The sequence below is a fragment of the Melozone crissalis genome, unplaced genomic scaffold, assembly GCF_028551555.1.
Source record: "Melozone crissalis strain CALT ecotype California unplaced genomic scaffold, PUWL_Pcris_2 ptg000014l_1, whole genome shotgun sequence".
In the NCBI taxonomy this organism is placed as follows: Eukaryota; Metazoa; Chordata; class Aves; order Passeriformes; family Passerellidae; genus Melozone; species Melozone crissalis.
In genome coordinates, this window is record NW_026535792.1 from 9,206,034 (window position 1) to 9,225,136 (window position 19,103).

The window sequence follows — 19,103 nt, forward strand, 5'->3', positions numbered from 1 at the left end:
AACTGTATTGTTATGCTCTACCACACTACTCCAGTATGATTTTTTTTCTCAGTATTGTACATCTTGTACCCATTGGTGTAGAGCAGTATTTGGGTTCTGCAGAGTCATGTGGCTTTACTTCATAAACCAAGTCTCTTATTTAAGGGCTAAGATCAATGATGGCAATATTTTTAAAGCAGGAACTTGGTCATATGAAAGCAAGAAAGCTGAACTGTGCAAATCAGCTGTGCACCAAAGCATTGCATGAGAGGCATCCAGACAATATTAGAGCATCAGTCACTTTTACAGAACTTTGGTCTTTGTACTGTGATTTTGTAGTATCACTTACTCTGTTAATGACGCAGCAAATCAGTTTTACTTTTCTGTCTGAAAATGATTCACCTCCCTCAGATTGTGAGTGACAAAGGATGATGTAAATCTGTGAGGTCCTAAAAGCAGGACAGGAAAAAGTCCAATTGATTGTCATCTTTCTGTACCACAAAAGAAAAAATACACTCTATTGAGTCATTCTCTGTCACGCCACAACTGAGGAAACAAAGCCAAAACTTTTGAGGAAACAAAGCCAAAACTTGGCACAGTCACACCTACTCAGGTCCACATGCTTTACACAGTCCTGGTACCTCTGGAGCCATTTACAGAAGCTCCCAATGCCCTCCAGCTCTCCTGTCTAGGGAGGGAGAAATGCAGTCTGAATCCATGAAGTTACATGTGCCTGCACATTCTGCTCAAAATGGCTCTTCTGCTGGGCCTGTGAGGGAGCCCAGATGCTTTTTTAAATTTTCACAGCTGTTTTTTCAGTTCTGAAGTCACTTCCCTCCCTTAAGTTATGGAAAGTCATTTGCTGCCACCTACCAGCACAGTACAAGCATTTTGAGAGGAAGGGAAGTGGAGGGCATACTCAGATACATTTAACAGTTCCTCTGCAGATGTGTTTCAAGGCTTTTTTAGGGTGGAGGGGCATATTTCCTTTCATTTTGTCCATAATGTTTTCCCCTAAGTTTAATAGTGAAAGAGAGAAGCCTTTATTACTTTACAATTGAAAAAGCCCCAACACGCTGATTGTGCTTCCAGGAAAAGCATCAAATGATATTATAAACCTTCAGACACTATTCAATACCTGACGTCAACCTTTTCATAAGCAACAAATTACTGAAATGCAGACCAAGAGAAGAGACGGCTGGAAAACTAATATTTTTCCAAAATAACAGCTGTTAAAAAAGCATTTTATGATGTCATGCTAAACCAAGATGTAAAAGCAGAAAAACTATTCATGGATTCAGCTGCTATTCTGAGTGTGCTTTCTGTGTGCTCTGCCACCCAGCAGCAGGCTCCACAGCACTGCTGTACAGAGCCTTTGCTTTCTTTAAAGACTGCACAAATGGAATTCAAAAGGAAAATTAAGCCTTTGCCAATATTGTTATCTAGGATAACTCTGAAACATCACCATTAAATTGCTATGCATTTATTTTGTATTTAATAAAATTTTCCTTAAAGCTTTTATTGTTCATACTATTTCTTAGACTATTCTTTCTAAGGACTACACATATTGGATATTCTGAAACAATTTATTTTTCATGGAGGTATTCCCATCACTCACTAAATACAAAACATGGAGCTGTTCTTTCAGATCTAAATGAACTCTGCTTGGCGAAGGCCCAGAAAAGAAACGCATTTTTATTCCACCTTTTAAAGAATCCTGATTTCAGTGAATCAGACATTTGGATCTGGGCAAATTATCTTCCCACTTTTTCAGTCAGGTTACATCTATGTTGTCTCTTAATAGCAGTGCAAAGCAGACTGCAGTGAAAATTGACAATATGTCTGATAGACTGTTAAAAATAAGAACTAATCCGAGGCTTTGAAAAGATCTCAGAATTATGGACAAAGTAATTTGAAAAAATAACAAAGAACAAAAGCACAGTTACCATGCAAATCATGGTAATAAACAATCTCAGGGTGATCACAGTGGTGAATAATCAAACTATACTTTATTTCAGAAAAATCAAAACTACGTTCAGGAAGATAAAATCTTCAGGTACTGGAGAAGCAATAAAATAATCTACAGAGGAATGTCATGCCCATTGCAATCACAAACATTTACAGCACTGCTTTGGTATAGCATGCATACTTAACCAAAGTTAAAGCAACAAAAAAATGCTATGTGTTAACATTTGAAAACTTTAAATATAAAGGGAAAACATGAATAAGAAATTTTGGTAATAAGAAAAAATATATGTCCAAAAATCTTTATTAAACACTGTACAAAAAAAAAAAATATTGCACTTTTAAATCAGACAATAAATATCTACAAAAGTATCTTACAAATGTTTAATTTAAAAAACTGCTTAAACAATCAAGACCCATTGCTGATGGAAAAGGTAATGATCAGGAATATCCTCTCCTTGCAGTCAGCCTTGGACACAATAGTCCACCCTAAACATTTTCTATACAGTAGTGCTACCCTAATTCTCAGTGATGCAAACCCTCTGTGCTGGATGCTGTGTCTGAGCTGCCCCCACAGCACTCCCAGCCCTCTGCCTGTCACACAGGTCAGAGATGGAACAAGAGCCAATCAAAGTGAGCATTCAGGCCTCCAAAATGAGCAGTGGTTGGAAACTACAAAAGGAAAAAACCTCTATTTTCTGCCTCCTGTGGGGTCCTCTCTGCTTAAAGCCCTATTCAGACAATCTGCAATATGGAAGATAATTTACCCAGGAATATTATGGTAAGAATTTATCAACTTGCAAACGACTCATATGGTTAATGGTCATGATGGAAAAACCATCTTGATGGAAAAATGTTTAACATATATTTCTTGCACTTGTCTGTCTTCATAATTGATAATTCTTCCTTGGACATTTTCCCCCATTAATGGAGAAAAATAGAATGATTACTCTAAGACAAGGAATCTGACAGCTATTTTGGCCAGTTACTGGCTCATTTGACTTGATGTGCAAGAGAACAGTGTTCACAAGTGTTTGTTCACAGCTCTGACAAGGAAGCTTCTGTCTCATTTAATATCAGTACAAAAGTATAACCATGCCAGAACTCTGATTGTACTTCAGAGACTGGAATTAGAATAAAAACAAAAAAAAATTGACACCTCATTTATTCAAAAGAGATCCATTGCTGCTTTGAAAATTGTATTAGGATTTATAGTTTCTGCATACACAGAAATACAAACAGGAAAAATTCAATGTACTTCTGTGTATCCATCTGAGAGCAAGTATCCGTAAAGCACATCCTGTGAGATCAACCCTTAAGCTCAAGCTGTTTATGAAAATGAAGCTGCTGCCAAAATTTTACAGCTACAAGCCACAGCTTCTGTAAATTTAAAAAATGGTGTTAAATATGATGAAAAAAAACCCCAAACCAAAATCCTGGGAATCAATAGTTGCTGCATTTCCAAAAGTTTTTGAAGTATTTTTGTGACTCTTCCTCATAAGTTAAGGACAGTAACCAGTATTTGTTGCTTCTAGGTAATGTTTTTTCACAGATAAAATTATAAATGATAGCCTGCAAAATTTTACAGATGATATGCCATAATATTATCTTGCTAATCCATATGTGTTTAAAACATTAGAAGTTCCATTGCAAAGAATGAAAAATGAAAGCTCCCAGAAACAACACCTTATCCAGCACATCAATCCACAATGCTGTGTTTTCACTAGCCCCACATTGCCATTTAAGTGTTACAACTAATGTCTCATTTACAAGAATATACTTCAGGCAGGTTAGTTTAATGAACATTTCTTCTCATCTCTTCACTGCAGCATCATGAACTTGCCATAGAGGACTTGCATTTCTTGGCATGACTGACAACATCTTTGTTTGTAGGTGTCTATCAAGCATAACTTTAGTTGCTTTACAAATGTACAGTAGTGAGTTGTATCCTTGCATTCGCCTTCTGAAAAATATATTTAAACATTACAAGGCTTTATAACAAGCAAAAGAGAAATAGCAGAGCTTGCCATTGTAATTGTAAACAACTGATGGATTCCTGCTAGATTTGTAATTTTTTTAGTGTGCATTTCTGGCAGCAGTGGATTCAAAGCTAAGCAAGGTCACAAGTAAGAGGTGTGATCTCGCTGCACGCATTTGCTCATTGTCTGTTTCAGAACACAACCCCATCTTGGAGGCATTAACAGCTCACTCAGGGACTTTTGAGTCACAACTGGCACGGTCTTGTAGGGAAGTTTGCAAAAAACTTCCTAAATATCCTGTTTCTAAAAGTGCTTTTCAGGCTTTAATATCAAACTGGCCTACTTAGAGAAAAGAAACCCCAGGATTACGAAGTGCTCCTTGGAGAGGATAGTTTTACCTTTGATGTACAATCAAATGCTTGTAGAATCAATAGTGTACAACTGTGAGTCATTTTCTAATATAACTGCTACAAACTATTACTATGCTCATATTTAAATAAACATTTACATACTGCCACAGGATGTGACACTGCAGTGTTGCCAGGTCGCTGGTCTCTTCCTCCCTCTGCACAAGTGCTCAGCCACGGGTTTGTTGCTCTGCCTGTGCACGCAGGACACTGGTCTGGACTGGAAGCCAGTCCCACAGCCCACACTGCAGGGCCTCCAGGGGCCTGGCCGCCAGTACACATCACACCCCTCTGAAGAACAGTTCCTTCTGGCAGGAGGGCTGTGCAGGGGAATAAATGGCACTGAAATGTTTGCTTTTGTGCTGAACCTTTATTCACACAACAACAGAACTGAGCAACCCTCACACCCCTGCTCACAGCACAGCCAACTAGACCAGGATCTCAAGATTGTCTCTGTGGTTTGAATATCTCCAAAGATGGAGATGCCACAACTTTCTGGGTAACCTGTTCCATTTTTTCTTATATTTAAGTTGAATTCTCTTTTTTTAATTTTGTGCTCACTCATCATGCCTTCTCACTCATGAGAAAACGTGAGTTCCTTCAAATCAGTTTCTTAACTCTGGAATAGACAAGGAATTTTATCTTTAAGGAAACCTAACTGACCCTTGAACATCCCATACTGGATGCTAACCCCTCCTGGGTTCCTGAATTCATCCAGTGTCCACAAAGGGATGACTGTGTCTACCTCCTTTCCTTTGTCTGACACAGCAGAAATTGCCTGCTTGTACTGAAGTGACAATCCTGTACCTTCAATTTGATCATCTAAAGAATCTAACTCATAACTTCTCCCCACTCTTTACCTCTTTCTTTCATCACAAGAAGAGTTTGGCACTGAGGATCCGTTCTGGAGCTGACATTTAAACCCACGGCGCTGTGAGCCTGCAGGGCGGGCAGCACAGCGGCCAGAGCACTGCCACTGGAGAGAAAAGGGTGAGGGCAGGGAAAAAGAAACAGCAGAGTTAGTAACAACAGAATTATCCTCATGGAGTTACCCAGCTGCACAGCCCAGCCATGACTTCTTGCATATTGCCTTCTTCAGCCCTGTCACACCTCAGTTTGGATAAGGCCTGCACATTTTTGGTTCTCTCTGTGCAATTTTGCCAAGACTTTCCTGCCTGCTCCTACAGCTAAATCCATTGTCTTCTCTCATCCTGCCCCATCCCTACTGCTACAGAATCCTTTCTGTAGCTCTGCCCATTACAAACTTGCCTTGCTAAAACCTGTATTGGGAATGCAGCAACAGCAATTCTAATTCATTACTTTGCACATTGAACAGTAAATACAAATCTTATCAAGATGAACACAAGTTTGCTGCATGAAGGAAGAAACAGAAAATGTAGGAAAACAGTCTTCTGTGCATTCTGTGAGTTGAACAACTTCAATGTGCAGTTGAAGCACATTCATGTATCTTTTTTGGGGACTTCACAAGTACAAATACATTAGTACACAAGCTAGGCAAATTGTGTACTAATATGACTGCAATAAAAGCAATAAGCTAGCTTGGAAAATGGAATACATCTTAATGGCTTAGCTTATAAATACACTGCAGCTAATACTCTGGTGTCAGGTCATGCCTTCAACAAAAAAATTGCTCAGAGAGCATAAAATGAAAAACCAAGATTTCTAATTGTCTGGTCTGAAAGATAATTATAGCCACAGAGTTTGGGCCTTGTGCAAGAGGACAGATGTTGAGGCAGAAGAGGACAGATGTTGGGGCACAAGAGGACAGATGTTCAGTCAGTTCATCAGACGATGGCACTGTCTCACTTCCACAAAGCAAGGAGGCTGCAGACAAACGCTGTCACTTACCTGTGTGGTGGCCTGTGGTGGCCCTGGGGGACAGGGGTGCCCTGTGCAGGGTGTCCTTGCTGCAGGCTGGTCCCTGGCTGGGCAGGCCCCTGGCAGCAGGGCCAGGACGCTGCCATTGGCCATGGCCTGGTGACAGGAGAGCTGTCGGTGCCGAAATCCAGAGCCACAGGATGCAGAGCACTCAGACCAGGGCCCAGCTACCCACCTGCAGCATGCACAGAATGCACATTTACAGCAATTATTGCTGCCCTGCTGGTAGCTGGCAGCAACTGTTTGCAAAGAAAATGGAAAAGAACCTGTCCTTGCAAGTTTTAGATGTGAGAATGGTTAGAATCAGCTTCACTTGAGCAAGGTCTTCTTAATGTGGTTAATTCATGACAGCATATTTGCTACAAACAATGTTTGCTCCCAGAATCTGTTACCAGGTGAGCCCTACAGACCCTGCTGGATGTGACATGCCAGGAGGAAGGAGAGTGTACTTTTCCATGACTTATAAAATGGATGGTAACAATTTAGTTGGCACTAAAGTGACAGCTGCCGTAACTCATCCGAATTTATTACACTGAGATCTCACCAGACAACGACTCAAGCAGAACATGTTATTTATTGATTAGAAGTTGCAAATATTTAGTCAGTCTTGGCAGCTAGGAACAATACTGGGGAGGCAGCAGGTGGTAATACAATCAAATTGACTCGCTCTTTGCATAAATCTAGAAATATAAAATGGACTTTATGTGTACTACAGCAGTGATAACAGGAAAAAAATTCTATTTCTATTTTCTATTTTCTTCAGGAATTATTTCATTCTCCTACACTCAAACAGCATTCAAGGAAGATTAATCTTTTACAGACTGCACCCTTGTCTTTTTCTCCCTTTTAAAGCTCGAGTACTTTTGCAAACATTTGGTGCAGGGCATGCACAGCAAAGCACAAGTTAAGTAGACACTCAAGGCCTTATATTTGCTTAACTCTAGCTCTCCACTGTGACAGAGAGAAGTGACCAAACACATGCAAAACTCTTTGACTTAATAAGGTCATACATCTAAACATGTAATGACTTTATAATTTTATGGATGCTTTCTAAGCAGCTGCCTGGAGATGAGAAGATTGTACAGAAATCAGTAAGTGGGAAAATGGAAAGGACATTTTGCACTTCCCTCCCAAGTCAGCAATCACAGGGAAGGAGAGAGGCTAAAGGCACTAAGAAACACACACAGGGCTATTTTCCAGGCATCTGGGATGCTCTTCCTGTATAGAAAGCATGGAATATTCCATAAAAGAAAACCAATTAATATTTCAGCATACAAGTATGGCTGGAGGCAGAGTTAATTATGTTAGTATACACACAATTGCCTTCCATTGGTGATTACATAAAGGCAAATTAAAAGCAGAACAAATCTAAGCATATAAAAAGACAATTCAGTTCCCATTCTCTCTAGCTATATGAAAGAACCAGTTTGTTTATCTTGTGAATACTCCAAGGCCAGTGATAATCAGATTATTTAGTCATGCCCTGCAATCCACTACAAGGCATGACCTTGCTCAGAGGAGCCCCAGGACCTCTTGCACCCTCCTGTCATCTGCTCCAAATGCTGGAGCTTCAGAGAGAAATCTGCAACTGAAGCTGTGTTTCAAACTATTAGTTTGATTTCCATATTTTTCTACTGGCAAAATGTTAGCTTTCTCTGGGCTGGCTGGAGTTCAGTATCACAATTTAATATAATCTGTTTTTTGGCTGCTAATAATGAAACATAAACAACTTCTCCTGATACATATCTGTGGCTAGGTTTTTCTGCATTTAGAACAGAATTCAGAACATACTGGCAAGATGCACTCTCACAATGTCAGCTAAGGTCTTAACACTTCCCTGCCAACATTTTCCAGTGAGAGACAACTCTAAAGTGTGTTTAGAGTTTTGCTGATGGTGATGGCCAATTCTTTAAAGCAACAAAAAGCACTTATTTTGAGGATCCTGTGGGGTTTCCTGTTGAAAACCTGGAGAAGCTCCCTGTTGAGCTGGAATGCTCAGTGCAACTCAGATAGTCTAGAGGATGGTTTTGGCCTTTGGAATCAGATGTTGTGATACACTTGTCTGTGACATGAATATTTTCAGCCCCATGATCCCCAGCTGATCCAGTGAGCAAACTGGCAGGGAAGGACAGTCAAAGAGCACTGTGGTGAGGGCAATAGAGAGAAATGAGGCATTCCTCAGAAAATATCTTACTGAGAGCTCTGCTGGCACAAAGCAGAGCAGGTGAACACAGTTCACTCAAACTGTGGCCAGTGAACCCAGGCCACTCAAAACACAACAAGTTTTCCCTCAGGGGTGGCACAGATTCCACAAAATTGCACATCCCAGAGGCTCAGAGAGATCTCCAGCTTAGCTTTTGAGGTTTGGTGTGGTAGCAGCATGGAGACACACTCAGCTCTTATTTATTCAGCTGAATCAAGCATTTCCCTACTTGCTTGGGATCCATTTCCACATCTCTCCTGCTTTAAGGTTCATGGTGAAGTAAACCCCACATTCCACACCCAGAGCACAAACACAGAAACTATTTCAGGAGGTGGTGAGTGCATTTTCATACACATACAGAAGCGAGTTTACCTGGGAGGGCAGTCCTCTCTGTTGCAGGGCTGGTAAACAATCCCTGGCTTCTGCAGCTCTCTGCATTGGGACTCATTTACTCTCTGCTTCTCTGTGTTCAAGCACTGCAGGCTCCTGGAGCGGGTTCCTGAATGCCCACAGGCGGCAGAGCAGGGACTCCACTCAGCATATTCCCAGGTGAAACCTAAGAAATACAATTGGAAGCAGTCTGAGAGAGGCATTGTACATTGGAACTGTGTGTCACACTTTGATTGATTTGGCAGCATGCTCTGTAGGCTGGATAGACACCACATCCTCTGTAGAAAAGCAAATATTTCAGCACTGTGAAAAGGGACCATGGGCCAAAGTAGAATTTAGTTCTGCTCAGCTTCCCCTCCAGGTCAGCCCTCACCTACGAGCATGAAGCCCTCTAGAAGGCAAATGAGATCAGCACATGAAGGGCAGAGCCTGGCTCACAGTAGGAACTGATGAGCTTCCTTTAAAACTTTCATAACATTTTTATACAATGAGCATTAAAAAGAGGAAATTGTAAATCAGCCTCTCTAGGTTTCCTGCTGTTCCACAGCAAGTTTGTCCTGAACAAAACTCATCTTACTCCAGACACCTCACATAATTTTAGGATTTAAGAAAACTCTGTACTAAACTACAGAGAAGTATTTAATGTAAAAATAATTTGCCACTCAGGCATCTGGCAAGATGAAAAAGGAATTTGTTCTAAAGAGCGTTTTATATTAAAAACCGATCACCTCAAACAATTACTACCTTTATATTTAGTCAAAATTCCACACTTACCCCTTCCTCCACAATTTTTTTTGACACTTGGTAAAAGATGAAGTACTATGCAATGTTGACAGATTTTTATGTGATCACAGAAGGAGTCAGGTTTTTCTATAATAATCAAGAATAATTGATAGCTACCAGCTGTGTCCACAGACTCACTCCTGCAGCACATAATGAATTCTTTAACTTATTGTTTTTCAATGTTTCCTTATTACTTCTGGATTTCTTAAAATAATACAAAAGGGCCTTTTTCAAAGTAGAAATAGTTAAATTTACTGACTGCAGCTATGATGGAGAGACTGTATTGTTTGTTTAACTAGGATGACACTGCTCAGAAGTGCCCTCAAAATGCCTACTGTGCAAAAACCACTACGGGGGTTTTACAGCCTCACAAATGCATGGGTATGGCAGTGATGAAACATTTACTTAAGTGTCAATCACAGTTAAAGCTCAGAACCAGAAAATGGAATCACCCCAAAATACTGCCCAGCCTGACTGGAGAGGGGATTGGGCAACCAAAAGGCAATCTAGCTGAAGACTGCAGGTGGACTGTTCAATAACTGGGAGACATTCCTACTGTAATGAGATCTAGATTAGATCTAGGGCTGGACCTAGGTTTTGAAAAGTTCTATTAGGGTGTTTTCTGATTTACATTTGATTTTTTAAAGTAAATGTTTTGATTGTAGATACATCTCAGTACGATTCCTTTGCAAATGTAACTTCCTTCATAACCTCAGGCACCCCAGAGCCCTCCTCACCCATGAACAGTCACCAAAACATCCTCATAGAGAGCCCAGGGAACTGCCCGAGTCCCTTGCAGATCAGTCATAAGCCAAATCAAACTGATACATGAAGAGATAAAACATAGAAAAGCTTACAGCAGATTATGCTGGGGAATCCTACATGACATTCTTGAGAATTTCACATGGAAATCTGTGAATGTGCAGTGTGCTCTAGTATACTGATGTGATTAAGGGTGTCTGCTGTAAGATCGCTACCATGTTAACTGTAATGATCTGGAATATGACAATTACATTAAAATTCTTTTTATTATAATAAAGATACTTCCAAAGATGACCCTGAAGTCAGTTTTGCTTCAGTTTGGTGGACTACCATGGAGAAGTTTGTTGAAGGGGAAGTTGATAAAACCTTTCTGATTTAAAGTTGTTTAAGCAGAAAGACACATTCTCTCAGCTTCTCAGATACACAGGCAAGCAGAAAGAACCCCCACAGGATATTTGAATACACATTAATTACCACATCCAACTCTGAGTATGGCATTGTCTACTGACTTAAATAAGACCATACATTAAGCAAAGTATTGCTGAATTTCTTTCAACAGAGAAAAGAAGGTTAGTTATCAGGAAAGTCTTTACAGAGCAAAAGAAGACATTTTAAAATTCAAGAATTCGTCATATAATTGTCAACAAACCTTCCTTCTTGACATTTACCCAAACTGACATTGGTTTTGCACTGGCTGAGGTCCGACATTGGAATTGTCCAGCAAATTGACCAGAGTTGGTGTTCACCTCGAGGATACGACCCCCAACCAGGGTTCTGTATTCCAGGGTCTGAACTTCCTCAACTGGGATGTCTCCAAAGAGCCACTGGACTGTATTCCTGTGACTGGGCACCACTGGGCAACCTAAAAATCAACAGCATTTTAGCAGGCTTTTCTCAGCACATTGAAATGTTTGTGAACAAGTATGTACAAGTGTGTTATTCTGCATAAAGGACATTCTAAATAAAAACAAGAACATGCATAAATGCACTAAAGTCCAAGCTAGGGCCCAAAATCCTGCTTGGCCCTTGAGGGGTATGAGCTCTGTAAGGTGATGTGTACTTACCACACTTCTCCATCATTCCCCTTTCAGTAAGTTCTTATAAACTTAACTTCTATAGGAACAAAGTGAAAGGGGGTAAGCAATGATTTAAATGGAACAAAGATTTCATCCCAGACACTACAGTATGAAAATAGGTATGCAATTAAAGACCTTCTATCTGTTTGGGAAAGGAGTCATAAACGCATTAAATGAAACTGCTGCATTTTCACTCCACAGGGCACAGGCAGGGATGGAAACAAAGGCATTCATTTATACAGGAAAAAAAAAACACAAACAGAGCCCAGCTGAATCACTTCCATTTTTTCAAGTGAAGTTCAAAGAGCAATTGCATGGCTTTAGTGTCAGGGTGATTCACCTCACAACTGCACTCACTTTTTTCCATGGGGGCCCCTCTATTTTAATAAAATAAATAATATTAATGAAAAAGCAGAAAAGACAACACACCTATCCTTAGTGGATCACCAGGTGCCACAGTGACATTTGTACCAATCCCAGATGCCATCAGGACACGCTTCCTTCTGCTTCCCTTCAATAACTGAGTGTTATTCCCTGCAAGTCTTTGTTCTGTAACACAGTGCATAAAGATCTCTTCTGAGCAAGAATTAAATAATGATGCCAAAAAAAATTTCATATCCAAATATCCAGCATGGTAGACATGAAGCAGAAAGTTAACAGCAGTTTGGAATTCTTTAGGATCAACTTCATTTATGCAGTTAAATTATCAGTCTAATAAAGCACATGTGTACCACGAAACAGAAATTATTTATGTCTGTGCAAGTTTCTGAATAATTCAATAAATCAATAAATTTATTGAATTTGTTAGAAAAACAAGCCTGTAACAGTATAAAAACAAGACTTACAGGATGTATTTCCTGTTGATCATGACAACATTATTTATTATTTCACTGCACGCAAAAATTGTAAGAAAAATTATTCTCTCAGCAGAATCTGGCCAATTCCTCTGTTCCATTAGGTAGAATTATAACAAAATGTTATCATAGAAAAAAGAACATCTTTTAAAATCTCATTATGCATGGAGATAGCAAGATGAATGCAGAGTCAAATGCCCATCACTATAGCAACTCCTCCTTTTCTTCATATGCTGAAAGAATAACTGCCAAAAACGTGGGCAATCTGTCAGTAACACACAGTTCTTACCACTTAGTCAACAATTCTGTTTTAATGAATGTACATAACATCTATGTCTCTCCTTCCAGAAGGGTTTAAATCTTTTGCTATATTCTAAATTCTCTGGGTCATTTTACATTGGCTCGACACTTTTCCTCAGTGTGTGATTTCTGCGCAAAGCCTCCTGCCTGTCTGTAAAGACCATGACAAAAAACTCTCCACAAAACCACGCTGTGGCCAGCTCCACAGGCAAAGGACTGGTTGCCTTGTCATCCCTTAGGGAGTTTTATTGGAAAGGCTGCACAGACTCTGTGCTACTGCTGGTCTGGCCCTGATCAGGCAAGCAAGTCCTGTAGCCAAGCCAAAAATCTGATGGCATGTTTCACACAGCACTGAGCCCCTGCAATCTCTAAGTCCTGACAGCAAAAGTCCTCCCATTTCACTGCAGCCTTGCACAGCCAAAAACTTGCAGAATTTGGCCCTCTCCTATCCACCCCAGATTTATTTGAGCTAATGTCACAGGACCAGGAATTGAAACAAAATTTAGACTCTTGTGAGCAATACTCCAGTCACGTCATTATAATAATGCTCCTCTCTGGAACATCTGAAGTTTTGATGTACTCCAGGAAAACTGAAAGCAGGAAGGCAGTTTCAGTGTGCACTCATCCTCACACAGAACTCTTATTCTGTCTCTAGAGCATCCTCTTCTGCCAACAGCCCCAAACATCCACAACCTGCCCTGGGTGTGTGCCCAAGGAAGGATCTGTGTGGCAGGACTGGTCACGGGGAGCTGAGCTGCACTCTGCACAGCAAAGGGGTGGGACAGCTCCTCTCTAGAGCCAAAGGATCCAATGGCTGCAGTGATTTGCAAGGCATGCTTGCATTATACAGAATTATATTATTAACCTACTTACAATAGAGGTATGTACATGGAGGTTTTTTTTTCCTTTTTCTATTCTGAGAGTTCGGGGCTCATAATCAGATTTTTTCTTTTCCACTCCCCTACATTTTATTAGCCTCTATAATACAAAAAATTGAACATCAAACCCCAAAACCAGCCTTTGCTTTCATTTTCCTGTGTTTCCCTGAAGATTTTCGGAACACTCAAGCCTGCCCCGTGTCTCTAGTTAGAAGCATTGGGTTCACTGTAACGCAACAGTGGATTTAGTTCCTAATGTGTCAGGTGGTTTTAGGGCTGATTATTTGTCACCTGGAAGCAAGAAGATGGAGCAACCTTGAAGTCACAATTCAAACCATCTGTACCTAGATCCACATTGCAGGGAACACAAAATACAGAACACATCCAAGGGAATCAGATGAAATCAAAAAGTTCAAATTTCCAATAAAGTGTTAAATATGCCACCAACTATTTTATGGTTGAACTTTGATTATAAATTGGCTGACTTTTGTTATCAGTAAGGAATTCTCATTTAGCACTTACCAGTTATGTGGAGAACAGATGCAGCCTCAGCTTTTCCAAGAGCATTGGTTGCTCTGCAGGTGTATGTTCCTGCATCTCGGGAGGAAACATTGCTCAGAAATAAAGAGCCATTCAAAACCAAGGAAGAATTGATTTGTAAAACATCCTTCTTCTTCAGCCATGTTACATTTGGTTTGGGAACGCCTTTAAAATGAAAAGAATTAAAACATTTATTGTGAGAGATAAGCCATAAAGTCTGTATTGCTAATTGCTACCACAGCATTCAAGAACCGTGAGCTCCTTTGTCATTTCACAGAGTGAGAAAACTCAGGTAATAATATTGCAGTAAAACAAGCAGTTTTCACACTCACAAGAAAATATCTCCATTGTGAGCCCTATTAATAATTCAGCATCCCACTAAAAATAAAGCTCAAGGGTTAAATTCTGCAAGCCCAGCTCAAAGACAGCTTTACAGACTGCTACCAGTCCTACAAAAGCAATGTGCTTACACACCTCACTCAAAGATGTGAAACCACTAAACCCAGCCAGGACCAGCTGATGGAAAGATCTGCACAGTACCTTCTCATTCAGCCTGCCTCCCACAAGGAAGGACGGACAGAAGGGAGGAAGGAAGATTAAAATTTTAATCAAAAATAAGGAAAAAATTGGGATAACATTATTCCTTTTGAAGAAAAAAAAAATAACAAAATACATGTGGCTAATTTATGCCAAAACACTTGTAAGAACTTCTCCAAGTTGCAGATGTGATCTGAACAGCTTGTAATGACAGAGGGTGAAGGAACAGAAAGAGTATTAATTTCATTAATAATGAAAAGAAGGGTTCTCTTGTTAAGCAATCTCAGTTACAGTGGTACAGAAGCTGAAGGTCTACCATCATTGCTGCTATAGTACTTGAACTCTGAGAGCCTCAGCTCTTGCAGATAACTTGTCATTTTCAATTTTAATCAATAAATTACTTTGAATGCTTATTTTAAATGAAATTATTTTTCCACTGGCACACTACCAGTGGGAAGACTGTTTTATTTTCCTCAAACACTTGCCTTTAAAAAGAGATTTTGCAAGTTGGCAAATCAGACACCTCATTGATGTGCTCTGGTTGAGCTGCTGCAGCAGAAATGCTCTTTCCAAGTTCCAAAATCCTGGGGAAGCCACTGGGTAAGCTGGCACACGTGGCACACTGAGCAGCCATAGACATGCACAAAAGTGTGGGGATGGGACAAGTCACACATGGAAAAAAAAATCTCTCACCTGAACCCTTTTTTCACTAAATAAATTGGTCAGTGCTCACTGAAGGCCCCTCAGCTAGGTTCTGCTGCAGGAGCTGACCCCAATGTGGGACATTTGGAAGCTGCAGCCATCCTGAATGCTAATTCAGGCTCCTCTCCTCACAGATCATTGTGCAGTATTACTTTACAGATGATGTCTTCATGATGTGGAATGGCCTTTAGGAACAACTTTAACATTTCAATCACTGGCTTAGCACTTCCAATGCACACCTCAAGTTTTTCCTTTGCTGTAATAGGAACCAGACATATTTTTTGGAACCTGCTATTTCACTGAAGGAAAAAGCTCCCCCCGCCATTTTGTCTAGAAAGGCAGTGGAGAGAAACTCTCTGGGTCTCTGGGTAATCACAGATTTTATTCTAGACAATTTAGCAGCTGTTCTGTGCTTTTAAACCCATGTAGAACTGTGTTTTACTGAATAAAGCTGATTAAAACAAGACCTGCAGAGTCCACAGCGGCCCGAAAACAAAGTTGTTTTTCAAGTTTCTAGAAGAAGCTTTATGCCACTTTGAGAAATCCATCTGGAATTAGGATGAGGTCTTGGTTTAAGGGTCTTTTTTCCATTTTACCCAGATTTCTGGCTAAAGTGTATAATTCTCAGACAATTTTCCTTTACAGTGTTATTTCCATAGCCATTCAGGCATATACACTCACTCTGCAGATGGGCTGAGGAGGTGGTGTGAGGTTCTGAGCTGTTTTACTCTCAGACCTAGAGGCTTGCAGCCAGACTACCCTCACGGGCACCAAGGCCCAGCAGGCCAATCAGAGCCAAAAAGAAGCTGAGATGGGGCTGGAGTAAAAAGGTTTAAAGGCAAATTCCACAAAACACAAAAACGTTTGGAATGGTTCAAATTTAAACTTTTAACCTGAGCCTCTATCAAACATCAGTGCAATATCACCTCATGATAGTCCTCCCTCTGCTCTCATGACAGCATTCAGGAGTGTAGCTCATTCCCAGGATTTAACTGAAGTCAAATATTTTTCTTCCAAACGCTTTATATCCTAGAGCTGTCCCAGAAAAATTGCCATGTCTCTATTCCTCTACGTGTGCCTTTATTCAGAGACATGTAGAGCCTTTAAAAATGTGAACTGGAGTTCAGTGTGCAGAAGACATCTGCAGAATAGCTTTGCCACTCATTGTAAGTTCAAAACTGGGTATCTGTCACACACCTTAAACTCAAGTTATAGCAAATGATTCCTCTTTCTTTCTCCAAAGAGCTGTATTTGTTTCTCTTTGGGGAAAACAAGTGAGTAATACCACACACACAAGTAAATCGCGCCATTACTCAAGTGAATAATGTGAGCACACAAACATAAATTGTAGGTCTGAGGAGAAGTGCAGACAGAGCCCTGCACCAGAGGCCAGCAGCCAGCCCGGCTGTCATGCACCAGGAATCCACCCAGGCCATCCTGGGGGGCTGGCACTGAGAGACAGAGAGTGTGGGAGGGGAATCCATGGAAAACAAGCAGTTAAATAGAATGGGTGTGGGGGGAATCCATGGAAAACAACCAGTTAAATAGAATGTGTGGGAGGGGGAATCCATGGAAAACAAGCAGTTAAACATAATGTGTGTGAGGGGGAATCCATGGAAAACAAGCAGTTAGATAGATCACACTAAAAGCACCACCAATGCTGTGCACTCTGCTGTTCTCCAGCAGCTGATGTCACATGGACACCCTCGGGGTGCTCCCATTGAGGGGTTGAGATGTTTGAGCTCAAAACAGCAGTGGGAATAATCACAACATCCCTGCACTGTATTTTACCCTAAATTATCAAGGACTAAGATTTTTATCTAGGAGTTAATTATTGTTGTGTGAACTGTGTGCTGAGCCCCTCCGAGCTGGCCTCTTCACAAGCATTTTGAGGAGCCTTCAAGATTTTGCATTTCCTGGTTCCATTTTTTTCCCCACCCCTGTATTACATGGAAACCAATTCACTGTCTGAGAGTGAGACTGGGAAATACTGGACTGTGTGCTTAAGAGCCACTGGTATTTGTAATCAAGCTCCTTCTCTGACCTCTTCACTGGCTTTTGACTAAACTGCCATTAACAGTATTAAGGCAAGCGCTCAGACTGAGTCCTAAGCTAAAGGAAAAAAGGAAAAAAAGGTTGCTTTAGGGAATTCAGGGACCTATTACAGACTAGAATAGAGCATGAAGAGAGGAAAAGAGAGGAGGACTCTGCAGCCAGGGCACAGATCTATGCCAGAAATCTAACCAGGGCTTCTAACCCTGCCTTTCTGGGCAACCCAAAGCTGTGATAAAATGCTTTCAGAGTTGGGCATCCAGAGAGACACAGTGGAGAAACCACTCAGAAAAAAGGCTGATACCTCCTAATAGACACCCTAGAAACAGATTAAAGAAACAAAGCTGGAGAAAAAGACATCCCTACAGTCCAGCTCCTTCACATTCTTGGGCAAAGCAGTACAAGCATTTCAAGCCCTTCTGGACTTTATCTTTACGTTCACTTTATCTGTATGTTCCTTTGGCCAGTGAAAAATCCTTTTCTGCTGTACATCTCATGAGAGACAGAGTTCTTGCTTATATTTTCATTTCTGGAATTCCTATCAGGAGAAACTCCTACTGTTAGAGGACATTTAGGAAAACTAGATTTAGGTGTGCATTTAGTTTTTTTGCTTAGGAGTACCTTGCATAAAACTCCATCTCATAGCCCATCACAACCCCAGTATGCAGTCAGCATTAGCACATTTCAGGTGCAAAACCTTCCATTGTGCAGATTTCCAGTGCTGCTTCTTTAGAAAGCAGATTTCATATTTACTCCTCCTGCGATGAGATAAGATTTCCCTTCCCTAGTGGTATGCAGCTCTGCACACTGAGCTAGGAGCTCCTGGGAAAGAGCAGGCAAAGTACACAATTCCCACATTCCTCTTGTGACAAGGCTTCTCTAGGCTCTGGTGTGAAAAACACCAATTTTCCTACACAGAAACTGCAGGACCAAGTTCAAGCATACCATCAAAACCAAGAAAAAGTTCAATTTTTTTTCCTAGGCAAGTGGTTAAGGCCTAAACCCTCTGTTTTACCCTTTAGAGCTCATGTAAATAAGAGTTTTAAGCAGTTTTCTCAATAAAGGAGAAATGAAACGAAGCAAAAATAAGCCAAAACCAAATTGTTGCTTTTTATTTTTTTCCCTTCCCTTAGAAGGAGCTGAAATTACTCCTAAGATTTGGGCCATATTTGTAGGAATTCATGGAGGATTTTGTCCTGTGCTCAAGGTCGAACTTTACTGCAGATGCTTGACTCTTGCTTACTTAAAGATTGATTTACACAGGGACTTTAAATAAACTAAAATAACTTCCATGCTGTCTTCAGGAGCATTTGTTCATTACAGAATTGCAGCAAGAACAGTCACAAACTGAATAATTCCTGGTTTGATCCACAGAGAGTAGGAAAAGGGGAAGGAGGAAGACGGAAGAGATGGCCTGTAGCCACCTTTGTGTCCTTCCTACCCCATCTCCATGCAGATGCAGCTGAGGATGAGCCCAAAGGCTCAACTCCCCCAAACTGCCAAAGGCTCAGAATCCCTGAGTGCAGTAAAGATCCCAGGGGCTCAAATGGGAGATCTGTCACTGGATCCAGAGAGCAGCACAATCCAACAATTGTATCCTACAGCTCCAAGTCAGGAAATCACTTAAGCATGAGACTAAATCCATCCCTATCAGGGAATGCAATTAAACACATACTTAAAATTCAGGATGGCTGTAATTGTCCTTCATGAACAAAGATGCATTCCTGAACTCAGGCGTTCTTAGTTTTCAAAGAAACCTTGAAAATGCAAATCTTACTCTTACAACGGATCTAAATC

General features: G+C 40.6%; 1 protein-coding gene across 1 annotated transcript in view; it reads right to left on the reverse strand.

Moving 5' to 3' along the window:
• Positions 1-3,485: 3,485 nt before the first annotated feature.
• The window catches only part of ADAMTSL3 (ADAMTS like 3), a 165,463-nt gene continuing 149,845 nt past the window's right edge, over positions 3,486-19,103 (reverse strand). The window contains exons 23-29 of the mRNA XM_054272627.1: positions 13,998-14,180; positions 11,873-11,992; positions 11,017-11,229; positions 8,805-8,988; positions 6,200-6,404; positions 5,191-5,300; positions 3,486-4,650 (exon numbers count right to left, since the gene is read on the reverse strand). Of these exons, the coding sequence (XP_054128602.1) occupies positions 4,428-4,650; positions 5,191-5,300; positions 6,200-6,404; positions 8,805-8,988; positions 11,017-11,229; positions 11,873-11,992; positions 13,998-14,180 (1,238 nt within the window). The 3' untranslated portion in view covers positions 3,486-4,427. The remainder of the gene's footprint in view (positions 4,651-5,190; positions 5,301-6,199; positions 6,405-8,804; positions 8,989-11,016; positions 11,230-11,872; positions 11,993-13,997; positions 14,181-19,103) is intronic.